This window comes from Dermacentor variabilis, chromosome 2 (assembly GCF_050947875.1).
Source record: "Dermacentor variabilis isolate Ectoservices chromosome 2, ASM5094787v1, whole genome shotgun sequence".
Classification (NCBI taxonomy): domain Eukaryota; kingdom Metazoa; phylum Arthropoda; class Arachnida; order Ixodida; family Ixodidae; genus Dermacentor; species Dermacentor variabilis.
Window position 1 is genome coordinate 57166398 of NC_134569.1, and position 13976 is coordinate 57180373.

Sequence of the window (13976 nt, forward strand, 5' to 3'; positions counted from 1 at the left end):
TAGAAAGTCCTCGTCGTCGCCTTTGTGAGAAGAGGGTAGGGGTTTTACACACACACATGCCGCACAGGTTTCGGTGCTCTCTCCGAGGGCCGACGACCTTTGCAGCGCAGTCGTCGTGGTATCCATTGTCTGGCGTCCCCATAGTCAGGTGGTCACGCCCGACCCCCGCCTGCGCCTCTAAATTCCAGAGCTGCCTTTTTCCTCTAGTCGCCACGTGTGTCGGCAGACTGTTACGAATCCTGGGGCCCCCGTACCGCAAAGCACCCTTTTGCCAGGGCGGCTCCCCCTGCCGCAGAGAGACCATGACGACCCGGCAAATTAACCAACAATGCACGGGGCGCCAAACCTGGCCAGCCCTGCTGTCGTCACCGATCCTCCAAGCGCGGCGCATGGTCGGTTAGCGTTGTCGTCCTCGCTCGTTCTCTGAAGGGCGCCGCCACCGCAGGTCGGTCGAAGCACGTGCAGCGGGCTGAAATAGCTGGCACGTTGCCACCCCGGCCGGCCATTCCTAACAACAGCCACCGTAGGCAAGGGACCGCATCGCTCCGGTACGATTCTCCTTGTAGGACGTGGGACACCCCCAGGGCTCCAGTTCTTTCCCCTACTCTATTCAATATCGCGCTCGCAGGGCTCCCCGCCTACTTGACCAGATCCCTGATGTCGCCCACGCTATTTATGCGGACGACATTACTATCTGGTCGACACGGGCTTCCGACGGAGCCATCCAGGACCGACTGCAGCAAGCAGTCGATACAGTTTCCGAGTACGCGAGAAAATGCGGCTTAAGATGTGCTCCGGAAAAGTAGGAGCTCATAATCATTCGCCCTCGGAGCCGTTCCTTTACTCCCCCTATCACTGTGCACGTGGATGGCACACCGATACCACAGGTTTATCGTGCTCGTATCCTCGGCCTACACGTCCAAGCGGATGGCAGGTCAAACTGCACTGTTTCCCTTCTATCCAGACAGATTGAGCAAATTCTGGCCATGATCCGGAGGGTCTCCAACAGGCGCTCGGGCCTTCGAGAAGAGGACCTGCTGCGCTTGGTGGAGGCATGCGTGATCAGCCGCCTTACATACCATCTCCCATTTCAGCGGTTGACCCAAGCGCAACAACTTCGCATAGACGCAATGATTCGCAAAGCGACGAAGCTGGCCCATGGCCTCCCGAATTATACTTCCACACACCGTCTCCTTAACTTAGGGACACATAACACACTAGGCGAGCTGCTAGAGGCACATTGGGTCAGCCATCGCCAGCGCCTCCTACTCACTCCTACTGGCCGCCATCTTCTCATACGGCTAGGATACTCTGTCCCACCCCTCGAGTCTGAAACCCGTCCAACGATCTTGTCATCAGCGATACGCCAAGCACTAAGTATTCATCCATTGCCACGTAATATGCACCCCGAGCATGACAAAGGGCGGCGCAAAGCCCGTGTACGATACATTGGCCGCATGCTTGCAAACATCCCGGAAACACATACTTTATACACGGACACATCACGCACTCAAGAGGGCTATACCTCGGTAGTTTTGGATGGCACCGAATCCCTGAGAGACTCTGCTGCAATGCGCGGAACAAATACCGCTTACGGAGAAATTCTCGGTGTTGCTCTTACAATTCGATACGCCATCCGTGTTCCTGAGGAAGTGTATATATTGACGGACTCGCAACAGGCATGCCGGGCGTTCCTATCAGGACATGGCATCCCGAGAGCGGCGCACCAAATTCTCAAACAGATCCCGCAAAATACACCACCCACACCTCCCCGCATCCACTTACTCTGGACCCCTGGTCATACCTCGCTGCCGGGTAACGAACGCGCACATGCGGTTGCCCGAGAAATTTCCCTCCGGGCGACTCGGCGTGGTGAGGCGACTAGTTCAGAGTGGGGGGATCCCTTGCTCCGTTACAAAGACATACTCCGTCATTATACACGCACTCGTCGCACCCACGCCGCACCACCGCCGTCCTTCTCGCGGGAGGAAGCAGTGGCATTACGCCAGTTACAAACTGCAACTTTTCCTAATCTTGTCTCTCTCAATAAATTCTACCCACACTGTTATGCAGATCGTTGCCCTGGCTATGGCAGCTCGCCCACAATCTTCCACGTCACGATTGAGTGCACTGCAAACCTCTTTCCTCATTTGCCAACTCTCCTTTACCCCCTACGCAACAAAGAGCTGTGGGACGATACCCTCCGCGACGGACCTCTCGAGGTACTCCGAGCTGTAATACAACGGGCTCGAAACATCGCCGGAATCAACTTAGGGACCCTGGACTGAGGGTTCCTTCCACACTGCTTTCGCCATTCCAATATTATTAATAAAGATGTTTTACTCTCTCTAGCAGCCCAACACCATGGCCACTAAGCAGCCACGGCGGGTTGGAAAAATATTCAGAACGCCCCGCCGGAAAGCGAATTCCGTTGCCGCTAGCTGCTTTTCCGGCGCCACCTCGCTATTTTTTTCTTTGTGTGGCGCGTCATCTCGGCTGCGTTTCCAGTCAGATCGGTGGCATTTCGCGCTGGCCAGAGACAATGGGCCGGCATCTGAGGTTGTTCGCTGCAGCGTTGTCATTTGCACCTCTCTTATTTACCCTCTATTACAGTTGTGGAAACAGTACGAACCTTTAACGGGCCGTCATCAGCCTGATTCGTGTAAGGGCCGCAACCACTGAAGATTCTAGAAAAGCGCGGCCCTTACACGAGTAATACGGTATATGGACAGCACGATAACATCGTCGCCGAGCGCCATATGCTGTATGTACAAGTGAAACTCGCGCCGACGATCGCAGTTCAATCTCGTGCGCGCAAGGGAGGAAAGCGGGGAGGAAGTGCGCAGTCTTCTGTCGCGCGCGAGGCACCGGAGAGGGAGGAGGGACGGGGCGTTATTGGCGGCGAGGAGTTACGGAGTCGCCATCTATCGGAAGCGCCTCGCTGGCGTAGTATGAGGGATCATGTGGCGCGCTCCTCATAGGTTTTGCTGTCAGCGCTCACTGAAAACACCACGCGCGAGCTCTCCCGGACATTTCTATAAGTACTTTCGAAACGAGAGAAGTTTCTTACTATCTAAATAATAATCTTGGGCAAACTGAAAGCACGCAATCGTTTACAGACGCTGTCTCCTTACGTACAGTGAACGCCACTGCGCGCGGTCGCCGCGATGGAGTCTCCCGAACCGGCTTCTTGCGTGAAACGTAGGTAAACGCTGAGAGCAAACTATGTGAAATATGTTCTTATAGTGTTTGTATAACTAAATGGAGCGTAATAGAACGAAGCCTCACTGCAGCGATCGTGCAGATTCGCAGTGACAGACTGCGCGTCTGCATGCTTGTCCGCGCACTGTTTCGCTTTCTCCGCGCGCGCGTGTTCGCACCGTGCCATGAGCTTTAGGCGGCAGAATATGAGCATTTGACAGTATACAGGCAACCATTGCTGCGTGGGCGCTATCAGAGCTGTTCAAAAATAATTTCATTGTAGAGACTTCGACGCCTACGTGGACTGTGATGTCCCGTCGCGACGATTCAATCTTCTTTTTCTTCTAAATTCTTTGACCTTTCAATATTGTTTCTCGATTTCTCAGCGTGCAATTTCCCGCTGCTCCTTTTTTGTAATCCAGTGCATTAATTCATAACACAAACATGACCATATGCCATGCTTTTTTTTTAATGTGCTTCTAACCGCTGCCTTTCCACTCCACTGAACTTGCGAGTATCTATAGCATCGACAAGTTCATAGACCAAACCGTCATGACATTAGTCGGGCAGCGGACTCGGGCGAGCGACTCAGTGCGCGTTTTCAGAACATCGCAGACCGGGCGACGTAGCAGAAATCTTCCTCGCGTCTGTGCTTCCTGCGTACCCGAGTTGTAGCCGATGACTGTTTGCCGGTTTTATGTTTCGCGAGCCAAGCTTCACGTAGCTTCTTGTCCTGCGGCTACGTGTGAATAAGGCGACACCGGCCTCCGTTGCGTGCGTCCGGCCCTGCGGAACCGAGCAGTAGCCTACCATGTTGCGCGCCTTCAAAGGCAGCCACTACCTTTTGTAGTGTTTTGAAGCGTTGTAAAGGACACACTCGAAGCGGGAAAATTTCGCCACTAACTTAGGACCGCAGCGTACGAGGGAATTTAAACTCGTTTTCAGCTCGCTTCGGCGCGCCCGAAGCAGCCGACGCGGCCGCCATGTCCACGTGATCCCTCCTAGCACGTCACGCCGACGGTGGCGCCAGCTTTTCCAGTGGTGGAGCTCGAGGCCAATACTCCAGCGACTGCTGCGCACGTGTGGTTTAACAATGCGTCCCGGTCATCGATGCAACTGGCTCTCCCCTCCCCCACCTCGTTCTTCTGAAGAGGTTGCCCTTGTGCTGAGCTTCAAACAACCACTGACAATCTTGACGTCATGTCAAGCCAACTCGCCCAGCTATGTGCACAAACCTCCAAAGTTCCACGAAACTGGTGACCCCTTCCCGCGGGTCGAACTGAGGAATCCAGTGGCGCGCTGCACCAAGACTGCTGCCACAACGAAAGCGAAATGTCACGCAGGTGAAAGTCAGCACCTGGCCCGCCTCGTTCCTACCAGCGATGGGTCGCCAAAGGGATTTAAGGCAGAACCGGCCTACAGCCGCTCGGTCAGTCTGGTGTGCTCTTGCTGTTACTTGTTTGCTATCACCTGCTATATATGTACATATTGTATAAAGCTTTTTGTCTCCTCTTCGTCTGCTCCAAGAGTCCGTCTCTCGTCCTCGAGCCGGAGCCGCAATAGTACGGTGCGGCAGCGCAGGCGATCTTTAAAGCGATCTGTGATGTGGACAGTGCGCGGTCGCGCGGGCCTCACCTAAAAAGCGATCTGCGATGTGGACAAAGTATACCGAGGGCTGCAGTAGCGTCGTATGCGCTGTGCTTGTCGAGAGGCTGCGCAAAGTTCAATTCGCTCGATGATGGTGCCGCGCTTCCTCACTCCAGCGCTTTCACAGAGAGTTTCCGCAGTCGTCGAGCGAGATGGGTTCATGTCTACCTGTGCACGCATGACACCGCGCTTGTTAATTCAGTTAGTAAGCGAATATTTAGAAGTTTATATGGCTGATAAAATTACTATTCTTACTTCGTATAGTTGTCTACTGATACTGTATGGCTGTCGACCGGAGGCATCACATAAGGGAGGGCTATAATCTTTGTAACAATGTCAGAACAAATTGACGGAACAAAAGAACAAAAACAGGCCAGAAACAATTGTAAAAAAAGGGTAACATCATGTTGGAGCAAGGGTGGGTAGGATATGTAATTAAGCAATCTTGTTATTTAACATTTTGCGGAACGATTTACAGTCAGTGCATGTGATGATGTTTTCTGGGAGGCTGTTCCAGTGGGTTATTGTGTCAGGGAAGAATGAAGTGTTCATGGCAGATGATCGGGTGATGATGCGTGCTATGGGACGGTTGTGGCTTAAGTGGGGAGATGTACTTTAGGGTTGATTTAACAGGGAATGCCTGGAGTGCGGTTGGAAATAAACGGTGTGAAGCAAGCAGATGATCTGCAGGGAGGCAAGTCATGGTAGTTAAAGTGTACGTTTTAGTGCGGTTATACTGGTTTCGTGAGAGTAAGTAGAGGTTATAAACAGAGCAGCACAATTTTCTATTGCTTCAATGTCACAGGTAAGGTATGATTGGGAAGGGTTCCAGATAGATGGGGCATATTCTAACTGCGGACTTACAAATGTTAGAGATGCTAGCTTTTTAACGCGACAGCGTTAAGGAGCTCGTGTCGCAGAAAAGCCGGTGCCGTCGGCGTTGGCGGCGTTGGCCGTGAGCGAGAAATGGCGGAAGGAAATTCATAAATAAAAACAACTTGCAAGATGGGCTGGGTGGGAATCGAACCAGGGTCTCCGGAGTGTGAGACCGACACGCTACCACTCAGCCACGAGTTCGATGCTTCAAAGCAGTACAAAAGCGCCTCTAATGAATGCGGTGTTGCCTTAGAAACGAGCCGTAGAAAGTTATACTGCGGTGTATATCAGTAATTATGAACATGTAACTTACAGAAGTCGCAGTTACACGAGTAGCGAAGTGCGTTTCCGCTACATTTCTTCTGCGCTTTTATTTGAGGTGATGTGGTTTTCAGGTTACATTTTAAATATCCAAAGGTACATGAAGCATTAGAACAGATGGTGTCAGTGTGTGTTGACCATGATAATGTCCATGTCATGTGAGCGCCAAGACGGGCCATGATTGATACGAGCAGAGTTCATTGTGTAGGTGTGATTGGTTAAGCTGCGGTAGCGGGTGAATGACAGAGCTTTGCACTTAGTAAGGTTAAGCGGCATGAACCATTTCTTGCACCATACTGCGACGGAATCGAGGTGCTGTTGGAGTGTGGTAATGTCATTCAAGCCTTTGATAGTATCATGAGAAGCCAACAAACAAAGACAACATAGGGGAAATTACTTGTACTTACTAACTGAATTAAAGATTTGCAACATTGACCGCCTTCAGGTAGCATGTGCAGGTTTATTGACTAGTTGCCTTCACCAAGACAGATCACGTACTCGTGATGCCTGCGGCAGAAAGGATGTTCCACATCCACCGCCAAGGTTTGCGTATGGTGGTCTAACACTTCCAAGATTAGTTCTAGTAGTAAAACATAAATACCCAAGAATGTGGATGGGGAAACAGTGCCGCAGTAGCTCAATTGGTTAGTGCATCGCACGCGTAATGCGAAGACTTGGGATCGTTCTCCACATGCGGCAATTTTCATCCACTTTCATTGCCATTTTCATTTCTTTAATTCAATTAGTAAGTACAAGTAATTTCCCCTATGTTGTCCTTGGTGTCTTTGTTTGTTGGCTTCTCATGATGAGAATAATAATGTACGTCGTTGTTGTAGGTAAGTCATTGATGTAGACGAGGAAAACTTGAGGGGATAACCAGCACCTTGTGGCACACCCAATGTTACGCTGCTAAGGGATGAATTATAGTTATTTGCAGAGGTAAACTGTGCATGGACCTTTTAAGAAGTGTTCAAGCCACGAAAGCAAGCTAGAAATGAACTTTCTTACTATACAGTCAAATTAAAAAAAAATGGCTGCAATTATAAAACATAGGAAGCCGCAAAAACAAATTCTAGCACTCCTACACACTGTCTGTATATAGCGACGAAAAAAAAGAAACTGCACGTTTGTTGCCTGCAGGGTCCTTTGAACGCAAAACATTGCTGTTCTCTTCAATTAAGCAGTACAGAACAGGCTTTTAGTCAAAAAAGTGCAGTTACAAGGAAGTCGACTAATGCACAAAACCCCACATCTCCATGAAATAAATTACCTGCAAGTCTATTTATTTTCAACTAAACCTCCAACTTATGCAAATCCATTCTAACATTTTGAGGTCATTATAATGAAATAAAAGACGTACGATATGCGGGCATTTCCAAAGACGAAATATAATCCAGAACAGATTAAATTTGCAGCGACACAGGGAGCAAGTCATTATATATATGTCCATTGTGTTTGTCTGTCTGCTTTGTCCTACTCTTTCCTGCGCTGCACTATGGCATTGCCTTCAGCGATCAGGCCATACCTAACCGCTTCACAGCATTCTGCATTTGCACGGAACCATGTGCAGATACAGCGACTGCAGCAGCAGCCAAAGTGCTAGACATTGTAGTGGCAAGTCCGCTAGCGCAGAGCTAAGTGTAAAGATAGGATGAACAGGAAAATATACAAATGCTTACTTTCCTTTTATGTAACATGTATGGTGCTGCAGAATCAGTATTATTTCTATGTGTGTAGCTAGGAGATGCCCACCGCTTGCCAATCGTTGCCACAGATTCAGCTGCGCCTCTGGCGGCTGCTCATCAATAAAGCTTCACGCTTGCCCATATACTATTTGTGCGCAGCATCAGCCACTAATAGGATACTGTACTTCCAGTGGTGGCACTCGCACCGAATAAAACGCCACTGGGCTATAAGACAGGAATATCTCCATATGTTGCCCCATCAAATATGCTTGTTAAAAAAAACAATAAAAACTGCACACACACACACACACACACGCACGCACACACAAAAGAAATGCAATGTAGTTGTGCTGTATTATTTCAAAACAAATAACAAAAGGAACACGGTGATGAAAAATAAACCACATTAACGCTTTCAATACCAGTTAACACATGTATGACCCTGCAACATATATCTTTCTGGCATAATATGCGAATGAATGAGTGCTACTACGGTGCTCTTAGACAAGTTCATTGCAGTAATGTTTTTGCAATTAGCTCATCCAATTCTGCCGAGCAGTTATCTGGAAGCAGGTTTATTCATAAGCAGACAGTTTAGCAGTCATCACTAAAGCCTACATATTTGAAGTCTAAATGTGTCAATGTACTTTCCCCCTTACACAATGCTTTTTTGAAGGCCTGTAAGGTATATCTAAATGAAATAAAACCTTAATATCCTCACTGCAAGCAATGTAGGTTCTCTTATTACGATTTTAATTTTTTTTTGTACCCATGCAAAGGTAAAATGCTAGCGTCACATAGCACTAAAATTGTAATTTCAAGAATGGGTTAGCCATTCTTGGCACATATTTCAGCTTTAAAATGTTCCACAAATAATCATTTTTCAGCTTATGTGCAACATGTCATCAGCAGACATGCTTGAAGCATAGAGATATAATGCCCAAATTTTACAGTGAATTGGGAACACAAGTTGTCTTTATAGAGTATTTCTTGTGGTTACATACCACCTAAATGCAATACGAAAATATAGCAACCAAATATTCAAGGGGCGGCCCAGGTTTTTTCAATAACGTACGGTCAGGTGTGTGCTGCAGCAGCCAAAGGGAATGAGGTGGAAAACATTGTTTATCGGTGACGACATCATCATCATCATCAGCCTAGTTACGCCCACTGCAGGGCAAAGGCCTCTCCCATACTTCTCCAACTACCCCGGTCATGTACTAATTGTGGCCATGTTGTCCCTGCAAACATCTTAATTTCATCCGCCCACCTAACTTTCTGCCGCCCCCTGCTACGCTTCCCTTCCCTTGGAATCCAGTCCGTAACCCTTAATGACCATCGGTTATCTTCCCTCCTCATTACATGTCCTGCCCATGCCCATTTCTTTTTCTTGATTTCAACTAAGATGTCGTTTACCCGCGTTTGTTGCCTCACCCAATCTGCTCTTTTCTTATCCCTTAACGTTACACCCATCATTCTTCTTTCCATAGCTCGTTGCGTCGTCCTCAATTTCAGCAGAACCCTTTTCGTAAGCCTCCAGGTTTCTGCCCCATATGTGAGTACTGGTAACACACAGCTGTTATACACTTTCCTTTTGAGGGATAGTGGCAACCTGCTGTTCATGATTTGAGAATGCCTGCCAAACGCACCCCAGCCCATTCTTATTCTTCTGGTTATTTCAGTCTCATGATCCGGATCCGTGGTCACTACCTGCCCTAAGTAGATGTATTCCCTTACCACTTCCAGTGCTTCGCTACCTATCGTAAACTGCTGTTCTCTTCCGAGACTGTTAAACAATGTCGGTGACAACATATAGCTCCAATTTCCACTTTATTCATTTCATAGAGTTTCCTGCATTTCAGAGTTTGTGGGCAAAAGGATGTGTGTGTTTTATTGTTCTTTTCTGTCCTTCTTTATATGTTGCGATACATTAAACCTGCAGTAGCATGTCAAGCCTTTCTTTCGGCTAACCTCTGCAGTTATTAAAGTTTCTCTCACCAATGTGCATGTATTTTCACATTAATGGCTGATATATATATGAAGCTAACAAGAGTGGAGGCATGGGCTAACAGGTTATTCATAATTAAAACCATATGCAGCATGAAGGACGAGCACTAAGAGAGACGACACACACAGTGTGGTGTGTGTCGTTCCACTTAGTCATCGTCCTTCACGCTGTACGTGCTTTTAATTATGATGTATATGGTTTTTTCTTGATATGTTCTCGGAATACATAGGCTGTGTGTGGACTATAAGGTTCAAATAACGTAACATGGCAGTAAATGTTCAAGAGGCTAGTGTCCTAGGATAGAGGTCTGGCATAACGCAGTGTCAACTTTTCGAGCAGTTCAGCTCAGAGGACCCAAAATGCAAAATATCACATTTTTTTATTCACTGTTGTGTATATGATAACGACATACCAGGCAATCAGTTTGTTCAAGCCACTGCAGCATGTAACTAAGACTTACGAGACATGGCAATACAAAGTTTCATGTAGTTTCCTGAATTTTGTATGTGAACACATGCCTACATATTGCATGCTGTGCAAATGGCAACCAGTGTGGGCCTGGAGAGGTCATACGCCACAGGTTAGAGAAAACAAAAATTTATATTTCTCTGATAGTGCAATGTCGCGGAAGAAAAAACAAAATGGAGGACGAGAGAGATTCAAGATTGGCCAGTGTCCTTGCACAGTGCGATAGTGAGCATACAAAAAAAAAAACAATCGTATTAAATTAAAACTGCTATCATTTTCATAGGCAATGCTGGGTTCAGCCACAACAAGTCACAGAGTACGTGGGAAAAGTTTCTGCTGAAGAAGCATTACTACTAGTTTAGTACAGAGTTGTCTGATCACGGGAACATTTTAGGAAAGACACTCACAGCGAACACAATAATAACCATCTTTCAATGGGGAACAAGAACAGTATTGGAGCCGTGCACAAGTCTGTCAGGTGATAGGTACAATTTGATCATTATGGAAACTCTGTTCAGTTACATTCACTTCTGGCCTAATTGAGCATCAAAACATATAATCCACAAAAATCATTTATGCAAACAAGCGATAGTCCACGAAATTATTGGATGATCAATCCATAAAAACAGGATTCAGGCGTGCATTTGTCTACAATATAATGCGGTTTGAAGACATAGTTCCACAGTGGTGCACGGCCTCACACTTGGACATTTGCTTTTTAATTGTTTATATTGATTGGCAATACCAGACATTATTTTGTTGTTTTCATCAGTTATCCTACTTTGTGCAGAGCTGAAATAACCTTAAAAAGAAAATCTTCCTCCACTCAGTGTTTACTATAAGTAATGTTGTACAAATGCAATATTCCGAGCTGCAGATACCAATGAACCAATCTGCACTGTAAATGATTATTATTCCTCAATATAGCCCAAGCATCGCAAATAATTATATTGAAAGCACTTTTTCTTCAGCTGAGAAACAGCAGGCTAACTGCATTTAATTCCTTTACAATAAATCACAGTAGCCTGGCCCTCTATCTCAGTATGGAATAAGTTAACGTTCCATGCACCTTAGAGTGTATATGGCTGCAATAATCTGCCTTAACAAAATGTCATACCAAAGCCTATAGCTACTTCACACAATCCTCTATGAACAGTGTTATTATCCACCCACAGGCTGACAGAGCACTGCAATATCTGTAAAGGAAAGGAAAACGGCTGAGGAAACCCTTCAGGGAATTCAGAGCACATGTAACCATGATAGGCTGCTTTAATGCACAACTTCTCAACAACTGTACATAACAATGTTCATAACATTACGCAACAAATTTCTGATGTTCAAAAAATATAAACTGGACTTGAGTTTGGCTGCTACTTTGAACACATTCATCATGCCTATGCAAGCATTAAACGGACACTAAAGACAACTTTACAGCTGATTTATTTGCTTCTAGAAAATTTAATCCAGAACACCTGTACCATACTTCACAGGTTTTAAGATAACTTAAAAGTGTGTTTCTTAAAGACTGGTTGAAAAGAGTCTATCTGTGTTTCCTGTGTTTTCCAGCAGTGTAATGAATGGGAAGAAAGGTGAACCAAGGGGCTCGATTTTCGTTAATCATTACTATATGAGGCCAACAGAAAATTTCCTTGGCTTCATTTTCTGTTGGCGTCATATGGTTCTCCGTAGTGTAATAATACAAGCCAACCATAAAAAAGGTGCTGGAAATATTTTTGCAGTAGATGCTACCTAGTGACTTGATGCCTTCGGCTTGGGCTCATTATGCTGGTTTGGTTAGCTAATGCTGCCCAAAATGTTGGCAGAAGAGCAAATGTCTCAAACCATGGCTCTTTCCTTGAGTGAAGCCTGTCTGAGCGTGCATGTGGTGCTGGTACTGGAGACCGAGAGTTGCTTCTACATGTTGAATAAGAGGCCAGCTTGAAAAAAAGTTCACTCTAACAAGGTTGAATGCAAGCTCCCGTGTATGGACCCAACCAGACTTGAGCACACATAACTATAAGAAAAACAGGCCGCAAGGAGCAAACACCAAATGCTGTGAGAGAAAGACGCATTAAGCTAACACATTCAAGTCGGTGTTTAACTCTTTCAGTGTCAGTGGCGTACAGGTACGTTCTCGTGTTTCTGTCCTGCAGCAAGACTGGCGTAACGCTACGTTCTCCACTCTCTTCAGTAGGATGTGCGCAGCAACACGAAGTTAATGTGCTCTGAAGTAGTTCTGCCACCTGTTGTGTAGTTCTAGAAGCATATTTTCTCATCTGTCTGGGTTTTCTATCTCTGGGTTTTTTGTTAGCGCCCTGCAGAATGCACCTCTTCGAGGTCGTGGTTGCATCGCGCTGAGCTGCATCCGCAAATGGGAGGGGTGGTTCCCAGACTTTGTGCGCCACTAAGGTGGTGATTCTTCGGTCAAATACATGCCCCATGGTGCAGTGCCACCACTCTTGTGTGTTTCTGCCATCTGTCGTACATTTGTAGGAGGTTTTTATTATTATTTTTCTGACCCTGACCCAGCAGAGCTATCACGGGAGCTTTTGAGTCAGAACAAAACTTGGTGGGAGATGAAAAACAAGGTTAAGAATGTGAGGACTACAATAAGAGTGAATTTGTCACTACCCGTGTAAATTTTTTCCCACTCTGTATAACTGAAAATAAACCGGTGTGTTCGTTTTATATCTTAGAAAAAAAAAAAAAAAAAACACCGACACTAAAAGTGCGTCACTTCAAAGAAAAAAAAAACAGACATTGAAAGAGTTAAAGTGTGTTCAAATTAAGTATGGTGATGACTGTACTTTCCTCCCCATTGCTACTTGGTTTTGAGTACCCTTTCTGACATGTAGTTGAGGGCGCCATCTGTAGTCCAGATTGTGCACCAGAGGAGACTATATTGGCAGGCGCCAATGCCAAATTTTGCATGATACTTTTGCTGAGCGTGTTACTATTTGAGAGAATAGTGCCACAACTTATTACTCTTGCTTTGAAATCTCACGTACACATATGGCACAAGAGTGCATTCTTATTTAAAAGTGACTCAATGAAACACCACTCAGCTGGAATGGTACAGTGAACAAAAATGTATCGTACCAATGAAACAAATGCACATTATTGACTTGTGGCTTGCTGACAGTTCATGCCTTCGCTAATGAAATCGCCAAATCTCCTCTCGTTTGTTTTACGTAGAAGTTAAAACTCAGAACGGTAGCAGAATGGTGCATTAGTGACCTATATGACATCACATACATAATGTTCAAAATTTAGATTCACTTTAGTGTCCCTTTAAGGCCAAGCACAGCAACAGTACATGTAACACCACAAGTGGAAAACATAACACATATTTTACAAATGTACAAGGCTTCGTGACCACCATTCCGACATGACCCAGATTTACTGTATGGTGCACGATTGTTCTGGAAAAAAAAAGAAAGACACATGTAGAGTTCTTGAAAATCCTAGAAGACATATAAAAAAAAGGACACAAGCAGAGACACAAGCACATTCAACCTTGTCTTCCATCTCAATAACAGCTCAAAACTCAAAACATGTATACCCCTGGCAAAGTAACGTTAGATGCAGTACTGATGAGTCAATGTCCAAGAAATTTAGACCTCCTCAGACCACTCAGCTGTGCAAGTGTTCCAGAAAAGAACTGACAAGCAAACCTGCGCACAATAATTGAAACACATGCTAGCATTTATAAATAAAAAGAATTTATAATAGTGTCATTATATTATTTATACATAATGCATTATCTATAA

At 45.9% G+C, this 13976-nt stretch overlaps 1 protein-coding gene across 2 annotated transcripts in view; it reads right to left on the minus strand.

The window, feature by feature from the left end:
* Positions 1 to 10319: 10319 nt before the first annotated feature.
* LOC142571922 (serine/threonine-protein kinase ULK3-like) overlaps positions 10320 to 13976 on the minus strand; it is a 62408-nt gene continuing 58751 nt past the window's right edge. For both annotated transcript variants that reach the window (XM_075680639.1, XM_075680642.1), the window contains one exon: positions 10320 to 13628. In XM_075680639.1, coding sequence (XP_075536754.1) covers positions 13606 to 13628 — 23 coding nt within the window. In that variant the 3' untranslated portion in view covers positions 10320 to 13605. The remainder of the gene's footprint in view (positions 13629 to 13976) is intronic.